This window comes from Montipora capricornis, chromosome 8 (genome assembly GCF_036669925.1).
Source record: "Montipora capricornis isolate CH-2021 chromosome 8, ASM3666992v2, whole genome shotgun sequence".
NCBI lineage: Eukaryota > Metazoa > Cnidaria > Anthozoa > Scleractinia > Acroporidae > Montipora > Montipora capricornis.
Genome location: NC_090890.1, coordinates 48,155,703 through 48,170,702, shown reverse-complemented (window position 1 = coordinate 48,170,702; position 15,000 = coordinate 48,155,703). Strand labels below are relative to the sequence as shown.

General features: G+C 39.7%; 1 protein-coding gene across 1 annotated transcript in view; it reads left to right on the top strand.

Moving 5' to 3' along the window:
- LOC138014080 (fibrocystin-L-like) overlaps positions 1-15,000 on the top strand; it is an 84,723-nt gene that overhangs the window by 6,068 nt on the left and 63,655 nt on the right. Inside the window, exons 3-6 of the mRNA XM_068861108.1 lie at positions 10,553-10,658; positions 11,395-11,530; positions 11,808-11,913; positions 14,283-14,340. Coding sequence (XP_068717209.1) covers positions 10,553-10,658; positions 11,395-11,530; positions 11,808-11,913; positions 14,283-14,340 — 406 coding nt within the window. The remainder of the gene's footprint in view (positions 1-10,552; positions 10,659-11,394; positions 11,531-11,807; positions 11,914-14,282; positions 14,341-15,000) is intronic.

Here is a 15,000-nt window from a genome sequence, read left to right as displayed (position 1 = left end):
GCCTTCGGCGAATAATTGTTAAATATTCACCGCTGAAAATTATACTAACATTGGTTAAAAGAAAGACTGCGAGCAGTCTCTCTTTTGCTCTAGAATCGTTGAAACGAACGTGTGCGTTGAGCTTTCAATAGCTGGAGCTGCGGGTCGCAAATACCGCGGGCGTTGGTTAGAGTGCTCTAACAAACGCCCGCGGTATTTGCGACCCGCAGTTTCAGCCATTTTGAAGTCTTCGTTCGTTTCAACGATTTAGAGCAAAAGAGAGGCTGCTCGCAGTCTAGTTAAAAGAGGAAAAATAATCGAGCTGCACATGCCGCACGCATTTGACCACATATTCTCCCGGTGCTCTTTGTAACACCGACGTGAAAACACCAAATTTGAGGTTGAGACGACAACGTAAGCATACAAATTAATATGAGCCTTTCATTCTCTCCTTTTTACCCTAAAACCACTCGTACCAATTTGTTTCTAGGATATTTGGCCCACATTGTGCGACGTGAACGAGATGGAATAATCGCGAATGAATTACGATAGTGTAAAATTATATTCTTAGATGACGTTTTTGACGACGTCGCCTTCGTAGATCCTAAGGTCCCTGTGCTTCAATTGGCAGAGCACTGCACCGGCATCGCACCGGCATCGCATGCGTCATGAGTTAGAATCCCGTTCAAGCCTCAATGTTTCAGCCTTTCCTTTCGCTTCTGCGTAAGAAGCGTTCACAAATGCGAAGATCTTCGACTTCAATTAAAGTATTAAGGGACAACGTCTTCAAAAAAAGCGCGGATTGCAGTTTCAGTACAATACAGTAATTCTTGTTGCATGTTAACCGCGTGCACAAAGAAAACAGAATTCATCTGTAATTTACAGGGTTGAAGCGAAACTGGAGGAAGGCAAAAGTTAGCCACAAGCCTCGCAATAATTTTTTGTCGCAACAGTTCAGCTTTATTTCCCTCTTACATCTTTCTCTAGTTTCTCTAGTTCCCAGGAAGCCAGAAGATGACCCATCATAAGGAGGAATGGGGGGCGCACCTTGCAGGGGATTGGGGACGAAAAGGGGTGGCCAGCTTTTTCGTCACTTCCGAACTCATAGCAGGAAAAAGACTTGTCTCGATTTTAATCTGAACGCCAGAAAGGAAAATGATCAGGAGCATTCTACAAATATGATATAAACGGTGCAACTTCATTTCCTTCAGTCAAAAACATTTCTTGGCATAAAACTTAAAGCAAAAAGGTGCGACTTATACACGAGTCTTTACAGTATGTCGCACTGTGTTTTATTACCAACATTTAACTACGTACTAGGAACAGGAAAGGCCGAATTAAAAAGATCTACTTTGTAGTTGCGAAATAAAAACAATTTCATCATCGTCTAATGTTTATTTAATTAAAGTATCCTAACAATGGGATGTGGTAAGCTTTTCGTGACCTTGGCTTGCAGCTCAATCAACCAGAAAACTGCATGATTGTACCTCACGATCATGACACGATCTTTTAAAAGTTCCCCAGATCTTGATCTTGCAATGAAAAGCAGATAAAAAGAACCTTTCTTTTAACGATGGAAATAAATGGACAGTGTATTTAACTCTCAAAGTATCTGGGCCAATAAAACGTGACAATTAGCATGACCAATGATCTGAGGACGACGTTTAATCACGTTGTGTGGATAAGCTTGCTTATAGGTCCAATATACATGCTCACATATGCCTATAAAGAATATGCAAGCCTCATTGAAAATCAACTTATATATCACGTAGAAAACAAGACTTTTTCGTTCACTTCAGCCCAAATGGGAGCAATTGTTGAACACAAATTTAGAGAGAGAGAAAGGGACAGAGAGAGAGAGAGGGAGAGAAAGAGAGAGAATGCACACCATTGTCTGCGTTATACTAAATTCGTATCGTTACCATAAGCCCAATGTTTTGCCGTTTGCTTTATTTTCCATCCATCGTAGACTATTCATACAAGGTAACGTTTACGCCGTTTTTCTCCGTTTGTTCGGGTCACAAGGTCCACGAAACACACTCTAATAATTCCTAAAAGACTACAAATTCATTCACTAGCTGCTGAAATTGCGGATTCGAATGACCCCATTAAGAACTTCTAAACTTTAGGATGGTCTGCCTAGTGACTGAACATTACCAATGGAGTCGCAAGTGAGAACAGGGGAATATTTTAAAACGTACTGCCTTATGCGCATGCACGTCCACGTCCGATCAACAAAGTAAGGAGTTTAAGCAAAGACGACGACTACGGCAACGACAACGCTACAAAGCAAGAATATCATTGGTTAAAATAGGAATATAATCGTGCAGCACGATTTTCCATGCATATTTTGCCGAACTCCAAAAAACAAAAACGTGAAATCACCAAGTTTTAGGTGTGGCGACAACGTGAGCATGTAACAATGAACCATTCATTTGCTGCTTTTACTTCAAAACCGTTCGTACTCATCTCGTGATAGTTCGCCCATAAAAGGTAAAGTAACTGCTTGCGAGCCAGAAGGCTCATCAGGCCGGCGGTTTCCGACTGGGAGTATTTATACTCCCCCCTGGATGGGGATGCTAGTCCATCGCAGGGTTACCCCCAGCATTTCGCGGTACCCATTTATACACCTTGGTGAAGAGAGGCACCGTGAGAGTAAAGTAGCTTGCCCAAGAACACAACACAGTGTCCCCGGCCAGGACCCGGACCCGGATGAGGCCACCACGCCTCCCAGGCACATAGTTCACCCGTAGACGGGATGATTGCGAAATACTTGCGATAGAGCTAAGTAATATTTTGGAGTGGCGTTTTTGTAGGCGTTGTCATTGTCCGTGCTTAAACTCCCTATTGACCTGCTCCCAACTGAGCGGCTTCATAGCTCAGTTAGTAGGCGTCATTGCACCGCTGGCATCGCAGAGGTTATGGGTTCGAATCCTGTTGAACCATCTAAAGTCTCAAGGGGCCCGTTTCTCGAAGGTCCCGAGACTTTACGGGCCATTTTCGGGAGTCACAGTTACTTTTGTATCTCAAGAACGGAGAGGATTTAAGCCATCAAACTTCACAGTTATTTTTATTTTTGTTACCCTGAAAACATGTTAAAAGATCGGCTTTCCAAAACAAATGGTTGGCAGTTTCACAAATAACTACAAATGGCTTTTCGGGCCCGAAAAGTTTTCGGGGCTTCCGAGAAACAGGCCCCTATAGGTGTCTATTAAGAGACAATTGCTGAAATTGTCAAGATAAGTGCGAGGATTACTTCTCCATTTCATTTTCAGCTCTTTTCCTGGCAGATAGTTGTAGAACTTATAAATTTTAGGGAAATATCACCGAATAAAATAAAAGCAAGAATACTCAGATGAGACAATTTGAGAGAGGCAGGAAGATGTTAGGGGCCAACAGGTACTAGTTTAGGTTTCCTGGAGACACAGATTTGTTAGAAGAGGAACGTTTGTAGAGAAAGGCTAGGGTAAGACCAGTCGTTGTTGTGTGATGCCATAGAGGCGATAAACAGCTACTACTTAAAATATATTGCTTATAAAGGGCAAGAGTCTGTGTCTTAACTCAAATGTACTGTTTGCAAGGAAAGAAAAGCGATAGAAATGAGATAATGATCAGGGGCCTGTCGCTTTAAGCCTGGTTAGCGTTAACCGTTGGTTAAGCGGTTCTCAAAACCAATATGTTTACATGGAATTTAACGCTGAGACTACGCTGGTTAGCGCTAATCATGCTTCGAGAAACCCGGGCCTGGATAACATCGAACTATTTAAATGAATAAATTAGTCCTTGAAAGCTTTAATGAACTAATAGAGCTAGAGGTCTTAAATTTCTTTTCAATTTGAGCGATTCAATAAGTTCAGCATTAGTCTAAGAGTTCAAAGCAAAGAGTTCCTGCGAACGGTTCGATTCCCTTACATTTTAAATTTCAAAGAAGTTTAAATTCCTTCAAAGGTTATAACTATACGGAGGTAAAAGGAAGATAAGTTCACTGACATACTTTTGTGCTAAGTCACTCGCTGCTGTACTGTTTTGTATTTTTGTGATTTTGTTTCCTTATTACGCGAATTAATACTAAACTTTGGTCTGTTGACGTGTCATAATCTTAGACAAAACTCTTGGGAAAAATTTCGGCTTAAACGTTATTTGAGATACACTCACAAACAAAGTCTATTAGTCGATGCGGTCTCTCCTATGCCAGTGATGATAATTAATGTAGTGCAACTGACTTTGGGCGCTTCTAAACTAACATTGGATTAGGGGAGGGAGTAAGTAGAGGGTATCATCTTTTATCAGCTAATATGATTATTTTAAGAGGTCCACGATTGCAGTGTGCACTTTAGAAATAACACAATGATTCTTAGCATTGTGGAATTTGCATTCAAGTCAGCAAGATTACCGCAGGGACCGCGGAGAGAGAGGGGCTTGGGGCTATAGCCCCAACTTGTTTCTCAGTTACGGTGTTGTTTCTCCTAAACCTCTCCCCCTCCACACACGCTTCCGTGATCCATATACCAAAAGCTAACCCCGCCCTTCCCCCCTCCCCGTTTTCAAGCGTACTCTGCGGCGCTAGAAATGAGACTGGATTTTCCCGTCTTGTAGGGATTTTAGTTCCCTGTGAATGCCTTTTTGACTTTGACATGGTCAAACGTCAATTGCTCCTTTTATTGCCTTTACAAAATCGATCAAATCATATCAAAGTTAATTATTACGATTATATTCATTATCTTGACATGAAGGACGGATAAGTGCCGAGAGCAGCCGAAATAATGTCACAAACACAGAATTTATAAGAAGGTATCTGACTTATCGGGTAAAACAGTTGTAACCGGTTTTAGATTTCAACATTTAGCTCACTATGGCTCAAGTGATGATTCTTCGGGGTCAACTGAATAACGTTTTACATAACACTACCACAGCAGGCAATCCATGATTGTATGCACCCTCAGTGGGGGCAGTTCAATTTGAGCTGAAAAAATTCTTATTCACGTGAGTTCAGGAAGCGTGCACTGGGACATGAAACTCAAAAAAGGTAGCCGGATTAAAACCTTTAATTTATAAAGCGATGGTGTTGTCTGTTTGCGGCCTAAGTTTTGTGAAAGAGTGCAGTCTTCATTAAAGCACTTGTGAAATTGTTGTTGCTGTTAAAGTTCTCTAAATTCCGGTACAAGCCTTCCAAATTTCATGCCCCCATACTCAATTCTCCTCTGGCATTGACCACAAAACCATCTTGCTCAACAAAGGAAGGAATTAAAGAGTTCTTTGTGTCGTCTTTGTCCCCCGAAGTGCCGGTTTGATCAAACTGTTTTTCCAGTGATTTCATAATTGATTGGGTCCTGACCTCTGACGACCATGACGTCATCTCCCTCTGTTTAGGAAATAAGGGCAGTCTTTCAAGCAGAACTCAGGTTTGAAACAAGTTGCACATTGTAGTAAAAACAATTAGCCTAAGGAGTCATACGTTGTTTTCGGCAGACATGCCGATTAAGGCTTTTTTGGTGTTGTGGATTTTAACATTAGGTAAGTGTGTTTGAACAAACCCTGCCCCGCTCTGCAAATATTTAGCGATAGGTATTTTATCGCTTGAAGTAAACCCTTGTTTTTCTGTTATGGTTTATTTAGCTGATGCAGTATCTTCTGGAATTGGTAAGTGTCGTTGTTGTTTGCTTTCGTGATTGTTTGTCTCTCGAAATCAGTACCACTCGTCGTATTTGTCTGTTACCCGCTCATCAAATTGAACACTTTTCACTGTGTTAGGACCTTGCAGTGGATCTGTCTTAATAACTTAACAGATCGAACATAACTTGAAGCATACACGTTTATACATATTTTAAAACATTCTTAAGATCTTTTCAAAGGATAATACAAAAGGACTGATATAGCGGTTATGTTTGTCAACGATTGCAGATCTTGGTCTTTCGTTTCAGTTCATATATCTTTTAGTGGCGTTTCCACACATTCCGAAAGGCACCCTGAAATATGCCTCAAACAGGAAGAAAACTGGAAGATGTATTATACACGATCGATATTCAAAATCAGAGTTCCACTTCAATGGAGTGGCGGTGCTTTGCACGAGGCAAATTATTTGTCTATTTAATACTTTTCAAAGTCCAAAAAAACTTTTGAGGCTAAATTAATTAAGCTTTTAGAGTTCACTAGCAACTATACTTCACCCGCCTGATCTGCAAACGAGGGTCAAATTGCGTACCTTGTGAATCGTGATTGTGGAACGGTCGATCGCGTTTTACTCCCTAAGTCAAGCACTTAACTCTATCATAGTAGTTGAGTGAACGTTTCTGCGTGTGTAAACGTTCCAAATTATAGTTCCGCTTTCGCTAAACTTTTTTCTAATCATTCAAGTTTGTTAATTATTTATTTCTAAAAAACTTAGTGAACATATGTGTGGACTTCAATCCTCAATAATAAACTAATTTGCACGGTTTCTTTTTTCTTATTTTTTGATTTCGCAATTTGCGACGTCCTTCAGCTTTCAGCCGGGACCCATCACTTGTATAAGGTTTCACAGTTGATTTAAATGAGAAATAGCCCTCCTTCTTTGAATTCTAGTTTGTTATCATCGCAAAAAATGATTATTTCACATTTCAGTTCAGTACACAAATAAAAGTAATTTACAAGCATCGACAATAGCTTCCACAAATGTTTTCACCAGTGCCTACTGAAACCCTAAAAGTTCATAGAGTGTCGCATGAGTATAAGGTCTAGTTTGATTAGGGTCCTAGTCAGCTTTCGAAGAAGTTTACGGAACCACGGCCAAACTAAGCTCTTGGGGCTCAAAGCACACATTTTTGGTGAACTTTGGAACTCAACGGCAAAACTAAAGGACTAGACGGAGAGGGACAAACAAGACAAATTTTCACGATACAATTAAAATGGTAAATTGTATTTGTACACTAGTGTTTTCTCTGCAGCGAGGTTCAATATCGTTGCCTCCAAGCTCTGTAAAACTAAACAGGATAACGAACTGAAAACACTTAAAATAGATTATTTACACAAAAACTTGTAATCCTAATAATCTAAGAAAACAAACACCCTTCATTTTTTAACTAAAAGCCTTTGTCCTTATCCTTTTCAACCCCGTGCGAATATCATCACAAGGTTTAGGTTTAGGTTTACGGTTTATACTCACGGCAAAATAATATCCATTCTTTGCTATCATTAATTACCTTTCGATAATCTTCTTTTGAAATATTTAAATGCCATAAAAAATCCAGTCTCAGACTCTCTTAACAAACAGCGAAATGGTAAACAAAAAAGAACTGTTTAAGTAAAGAGGTAGAGGTGGTTTGACAACGGCAACGCGAAAAATAAGAATATTTTTCAGTGGTTATTAAAAAGGAAAAATACGTCGTGCTGCACGTGCGATATGCAACTTTAACTGAAAACATATCTAAGATTTTGACAATTACCCAAAGCATGCAACAGAATTAGCCGTCCATTCTTTATCTTTCCTTTTAAAACTGTCGGTACAAATCTAGTCATAGCATAATTCGCTGTTGGTGTACAACGTGAACCTGAAGGTCAAAATAACTTGAATAAATAGACTACTTTCACCCGCTCATACTGCCGTACGTTTTGGGGAGCTCTCTGCATAAAAAACAATGGATGTTAAGTTCAAAGATTAAACAACTGTATTGTGAATAGAAATCCCTGAAACTTACTGCATTATCATATGGTGAAAGCGGGCAATTGTAAAATATTCAGGAAAGCAATTAGTTATATTTCGTTGAAGTTACCGTACCTTGAATTTCGCAACTACCTCTCGTAGCAATTTTTCTAGAACTTTTAAATTATAATTGTTATAGCCTGATACAAAAGAGGGTAGAACCGCAAGGGTCAATAATAACGAAAGGCAGATAAGGCAAAGTCTCGTTAGCTTTGTTTTTGCAGAAGAATTGCAGAGCATAAATTGGCGCGATACGTTTGAGACAGGCACCAAGTCAAAGTAATCGTTAAATTACTTTCGGCGCTCAGCGAAAACAGCTTCATGATTGAGAGAACGTAGGTAATATCGCCATGTTTATGGACTAAAACAATAGATCTCCAATTGACTCCCTTCCATCGCCCACTAGCAATTGTACATTGTTAACAGTGTCTCTTGAGATGGGCTGCAAAATACCTATATGAAAACCTTTGAAAATGGCACTTTACGGAATCCGTGAGACAATTCGGTAACTGCAGTCCATCCTTGATGCCCAGCAAAGCTCTCTCTCACCAGATAACGTTTAAGTATTAAAAGACCAATTAAACTGTATTTTTCAGTCAAAGTGTTTTTGCCCTTGGTAGCCATTATGATAATGTTGTGCCCAAAGTGCAAAAGAAAGTTACGATCCAAAGACCCAACGTCTCGACACATCCGGTCTAGTGTCTTTATCAGGGGTGATTCAATGTTATCCGAAGAGTCCTTTGTTGTGCCACCAACGTTTACGACGCAAATTGAACTTGAAACTCCTGATAAAATAGACAGGAGTGTCGAAACGTTAGGTCTTTGAATCGTGACTTTCTAAGCTATATTCATGTGTCTTCATGCCAGGGTAGCCGTCAATGCATATGCAAACTAAGTTTGAGTGTCAACCTCTGGTTGCCATGTAAGCCGGCTGCAACTTTCGTTACCTGCAATGCAGTCCCGTACTGTAATGCGTCAGTTTGGGGTTCAAGTGTTTCTTATAATTAAAGATGCCAGAATTTAATTAATGTTATTTGACAAATATGATGTATAGGTGATAATATGACAAATGATCACGAGGAAATTTCTCAAAGGCTAATCAAATTGCACAAGCCCGTAAGACGAGTGCAATTTGTGGTCTTTGAAAAATGTACGAGTGTTGATTTTTCCCAAATTGCACTCAAGAAATCATGTGATTACTTATTTAAAATATAAAAGCAAAAAATTGACTCTGTTTTCCTCTTCTCGTGCTTTTTTCGAGTCATGGCTCACTGATCCCGCCATCATTAAAGATATTGGTTGAAAAACTGAAAACCTTGATAGACCAAAACCAAAAATAAAAACTTCTCTTTCAAACTCTGAATTAATTGTTATTTTCTCCTAACCTATCCGCCATTTTGTTTTGTTGCGTTTTCGCGACTTTCCTGTCAATCAATTTAATTTCAACTCTATGCGCTGTTTGGGATTAATTGACGTGTTCTCAACATAATTTCATGCCGCAGGCTGAAATTGTTATAATTAAAAACGAATCTGACGTGTCTTATCCATACATCTGAGCAAGAAATCCTTTATGATTCTGCCATTTTTCAATTTTTTTTTTTTGGACCAAAGTGCAATATATTCGACTCAGAGAACAAGACAAGTTCACTGAACACCTTATACAGTTCTATTTATTTTACTCTAAAAAAATCGATACATGGGTCAATCACTTAGAACTCACGTGGCCGGATACAAATCATACTTATGTAACACCGAGATGTCCATGTTGTGTAACTATAAAATGAATATATTGGTAGCCTGAGTATTGTTGGCGTGAGAGGCATAAGCCGCGTGGAGAATGGGGAGGGCCGCTGAGGTATTTCAAAGCGACCCTTCTCATTCTCCGCGCGGCTTCGCCGTTCGTTTATTTGCCTCTCGCGCCAACAATGCCGCAGGTTAATATATTGGTGGCTGTGCAAATCGCAAGGTGTTCTAAGTTTTTATCCATAGGAGGTTGAAGTTGACCTGGAAATATAAATTTTTTCAAGTTTCCAGTTCCATGACGTCTTTCTTTTCGAAAATACACCATCTTGAATTTCCGAATTGTCACCTTGCGTGACACCATGATACAAAGTTATTTGGTTGAAAAAAATGTCGATGCCTATGAATCTCGGCAGTCTGAGTGTTTCAAGTACATTAGGAGATGTGTTCATACACATATATTTCAGTAGGCGCTTTCATCGCTAAGGGAATTCCAGATGTTCGGGTTGATTTCTGGCCGCCATATTGGTGCACAATGGTGGTGCACCAACATGGCAGCTCCATACAAAACTCTATCAAGTTACGTGAAGCACTTCGACAAATAACTCAAAAACGATGTACCACACAGACCTGAGGATTGGTTTCGTGATTTATGAATTTGTCTCCTACAACATCCCAAGTTTTTGGCCTATTTCAATAAACGGTTTCGATTTTATTTTTTTTTTTGCTTGACAGTGAAAACGATCTATAGGAAGTTGCCTTCAGATCCCGAGACCCCGGGTGTAAGACCCGTTCTGACTTCATCTTGAATTTGTTCCTGGTTGTTCCTGGTTAAATTTCTCGGCTGCAATTGTAAATAGCCAACTGGTTTGCCTCCGGCTAGTTGGTATTCTTAACAGTTGTTGTTGTTGTTGTTGTTGTTGTTGTTGTTGTTGTTGCTATGTGTCATTTACCCTGAAAAGCACTCACGGGGAGTCGTCAATCAAGGATGTATGTATGCATGTCACAGTAATATACCACACAGAGCATGATGAAAGATTAGCATTTTAAAATAAAAGAATCGTAATTATCCGAACTAAGAATTCCCAAAAATTCTCAGAGATTTTGGGGAAAAAGCACCAGGCCTGCTTAACACTAATTAAAGCAAATTTATAGAGAAGCCGCAATATTCTATTTTCCTCAACAGAACCTTCTGTCACGGCTATTGACCCGACAACAGGCAGCTTGGAAGGTGGGACTATGATTCATGTACATGGAGAAGGTAGGCAATTATGTTAACTGAGGCCCCGGCCACACGTATCTGGATACTTTTGAATCCGCACCTTTTTCTTTCCGGATTCAAAAATATTCCTATCCACACGTAACGTATTCAAATCGAATTTGCCCGTCCACATTCCCGTCTACACGTGTCCGAAAGTATCCAGATTCACGCTAGTACTCAGGACTCCTCAAGGAAACAGAGGTAACAGAGCATGCGCCATAAAGAAATAATATTGCCCTCGGCAGCCATCTTGAGCATTGATTTCACGGTAAGGAACTGGGCTCGATCTTGTTACGTTATTCGGATAAAAAAAATTCCGGATTCAGACTGAGCTCACTCTGGAGAGCGTATTCACAAAGTTCCGAATTCGCCAGCGCCGGTTACGTGTGGACGGATGGCGTATCCGGAAAGAAAAAGTTACGCATTCAAAATTTATCCGGATACGGGTGGACGGGGCTTAAATACATTTTCAGTTTCAAAACATAATTAGGAAAATGGAAACCATTATCTGTTAATGCACAAAAACATTAGAGGTTATAAGGGAGTGTTTGTTTACAATCTTGCTTCATTGACGTCCACCTAAATTTTACTTTCGAAATATGAAAAAATGTCGTTGAGGGGCGCGTGTGACTGATAACCGCTGTAATGAAACAAAATGTAAACAATGCCGTCAGCAAAGATTCCCTTATTGGTGGGCTCGATCAAATTACTCTTCGCTTCTTTTTTCGTTCCGCAGGTTTCGCCAATGACCAGTTTAGTTTACTTGACGCAAACTTAGGAAACATAGTCCTGTTTAAATCAGACAAACATGAAGTGGAATGTGACATCGTCCCCACCGACGTATCAGATAAAAGGATCGCTTGTGAAACACGGTGAGACCATCTGAAACTAAATTTCCTCTCTTAATTGAAAACTAGGGTATTGCGAGTTCGAACTGGCATTTGAACAAGCACTTTCATCCTCTCTCACATTCGAAACGACATTTGCCTCATTCGATATGGCATTGTCCATATCCGAACTAAAATTTTCCATATCCGGAATCCGAATTGGTTTGTCACAAGAGATTTAATATTCTACAAATTTGAATGAGCATTGCACGTATTCGAATTATGGTCCCATATGAAAGGACTTTTGTCGACTTCATTGCAGGCGCTCACCAACAGCCAGTGAAGGCGAATATCAGCTAATGATGTTTGTAAACGGGAAAGAAGTCACAAAGTTGTGCGAAAGAAGGAAGAGATCGTGCAAGTTTATGGTGAGATAAGTTATTTCAATTTTTTCCCTAACCACTTTCTCCCCCCCCCCCCCCCAACGGATTGGTGATTCCTCAAAAGAAAAAAAAAGTTGTCAAACGAGTTTCTTGAACCTTTCCCTGAATGTTCCCTACTAATCCCTGTTTTGAGATGCTTGCTTAAGAGATATAGTGGGCCAATCTTACCCCATTGATGCCTGTACTGATACTAAACACGCGCGTTATTTTATCGGCCAGGGTACATATTTGCGGTAGCTAAACGAGAGGGTTTTTAAAGTAACACTTGGAAAAACACCTGATAGGTAGAATGTCTAGAGCATATGGAACAGTCTTATATAGTTTATGGAAAAAACACTCAACTTGAAACGACGTTGACTCAAAGCGTTTCTCGAATCGTTGTTTTCAAGATCATAATTTACACCCCTGGGTAGGGGGCTCTGTGTACGTTTTTAGCTATATCTTTTTTTCCTTCCGATAATCTTTTTTGAATTTTTTTATTTAAAGGAGATAATTTGTACACCAAAATAATGCAATTAAAAATATAGGTCACCGTGCTTGCTTAAGAGTAAAACACCATCGCACCTGTCTATCTCGATTATCGTAGATCGCAGCAACAAAATTCGCCACGTTCTCGGAATGCGCGCGCTTATTCGCAAAGAGTTATGGGTCATTCACACTTCTCTCACGTGTTTTAGAACTGTTTCAGCGTGTATGACCGACTTACGCCACATTTACAATGTTGCAAATTTGACCAATTTATAAATATTGACACAGCATCTGCGCAGTACAGGATGCGCAGTGCAATATTGAGGAGTCACCTTAAATTAACATAGCTTTAGAGGGGCTTTCAATTGAAGTACCAAAGGTAATTAATTTTAGAGGATGTTCTTGGTTTTGCATGGCTATTTTCATTATCTGTTTAAAAAAATCGCGTCACATTCTGAGCCAATCAGAAGAAAGAGACCAACAGTTTCTTGCTCGTACTTGTTTTCCCGCGCATGGCGCGTTATCTGATTGGCTCATTTGGTGCTCTACATCACTTGTTACTTCCCACTTTTCATGTATTTCTGCAGTTCAAATGTATGAGCATTTCATATATTCTGCAGCTTTCATTCGTTCACCTCACAAGGGATGTGCATTATTTCGAACTCACAAGTACAAGTGTGTGGGTCCCAGCTGGCTTGATATAGCTCAGTTGGTAGAGGGCAGCGTAGCGAAGCACAGCGCAGCGAAATCACTCGGTCATGGATTCGAACCCCGTTCAAAGAAGCCTGGATTTATTTTTATTTTTATGATTTAAGTGTCTTTGCAATCAAAACATCACTTTTCTTTTTTTCTTCTTCAAATTGTGAAATTTTGTTTGTTCAACATCCGATCTGCAATTTTTTTTACTTAAATTTCGATTCAAAGATTCAATTGCTTTGATTACAGGCTTTAGATTTTATACTCTGCCCCCACTCTGCTTTGCGCGCGGCAGCTTGTTATTGTTTCGAAACGATGAGCTTTTTTTCTGATTGGCTCTACGCTCATTCCTGTTTTCTTTCACCAACAAAGCCCGTAAAAGCGCGTAACAGCGCGATCTCGAAGATTTTCTGATTGCTACGGTCGAATCTAGTTTGGCTCATGGATTGCTTTAAACAAAAGGGCCCAAATTTTTTTCTGAGAATCGTTAATAGCTCTGCAATGAAAGCGAACGATGGTGACGAAAACGAATTGATGAACATCACAGCGGAGGTGTAAAAAGTCTGAAAACAACATATCGCTGGTTGGATTCGACGAAAGTTAAGATATGAAGCCATCTTAACTTGAAGTGATTGGATTATTCGCATTTCACCAAATCACCGTAATTTTATTTTCTTCGTTCACAACTGACCATTAGGCGAGAATGACGTCAAAGACTCACTCGATTACAAATGCGCCAAGTGTGAATGCAGCGATATTAGTTATGCAAGCCCAAAACCGCAGCCCGAATGCCGTAGTCAGTCGTGTACACACATAACCCATTCTTTGGACAATTGAGTGTGTAACGTCATTTTTTTTCTCGACCCAGCTCTCTCAAGATTTTAAAGTTTGTAATGGCTGAACATTAAATAAAACTTGAAATATCTTTCAATTAATCGTCTATTTGAAACGAAGGCTTAAAACTTCGACAGCGAAGTCATAAGCAAACTCAATTTCAAAACATGAAGAAGGGAGATTTTTTTGTGATGGAAGTGTCATTTTAAACAATTTCTAACACTCCCTTTGGATAGAGCTTTTTCTTTTCGAAAGTGCTAGATATGGTAGTCGCTCTAAAGATAAAAAACATAAGCTTTCCCACCAACAGAAACTGAGCAACAGACCGCTAATTCTTAACCTTGATTTCTTCTTAGTTTTATAAATGGAGCACGCCGACTATAAGTAATTTTGAACCAAGAGCCGCGGTTCCAGGTAAGTGCATTACATAGCAAAGCGCTCCTGTAAAAAAGGGGCTTATTGAGACAACGCAGTCTAACGCTCCATGTTTCCTGCTACTCATTCCAGGCCCAACCTGTGCATTATCCGTGGATTTGCTTCCATTTATTGAGGGTTTCCTTGGAAATGTCCCTGAGGAACATGCCAAATATAGTAGAACTAAAGGCAAATAAAAGCCTAGTACTTTTCGGTGTCAAAAAGGAGGGAACAAGTTGGCAATTAAAATCACCCATGTCCAAAAGTGCAAGTATTTAGATGCAAGCCCAAATTTGATATGCAAGTATTTGGATGCAAGCCCAAATTTGATATGCAAGTATTTGGATGCAAGCCCAAATTTAATATGCAAGTATTTGGATGTAAGCGCAATTTTGATATGCAAATATTTAGATGCTAGCCCAAATTTGATATGCAAGTAGTTAGATGCAAGCCAAATTTGATATGCAAGTATTTAGATGCATTCCCCATTTTGATATCCAACACGAAGTGTCCCTTAAAGTCTAAGCATTCTTTACCCATTTCTATCAATAAGGTTATGGTAAAGGTTAGTTAATTAGGATCTCTAGCCTGGTAGAAGTAATACAGATCATATTCATTGGCATTCTCTAGAGAAAATAGACCTTATTCATAAATGGCGGT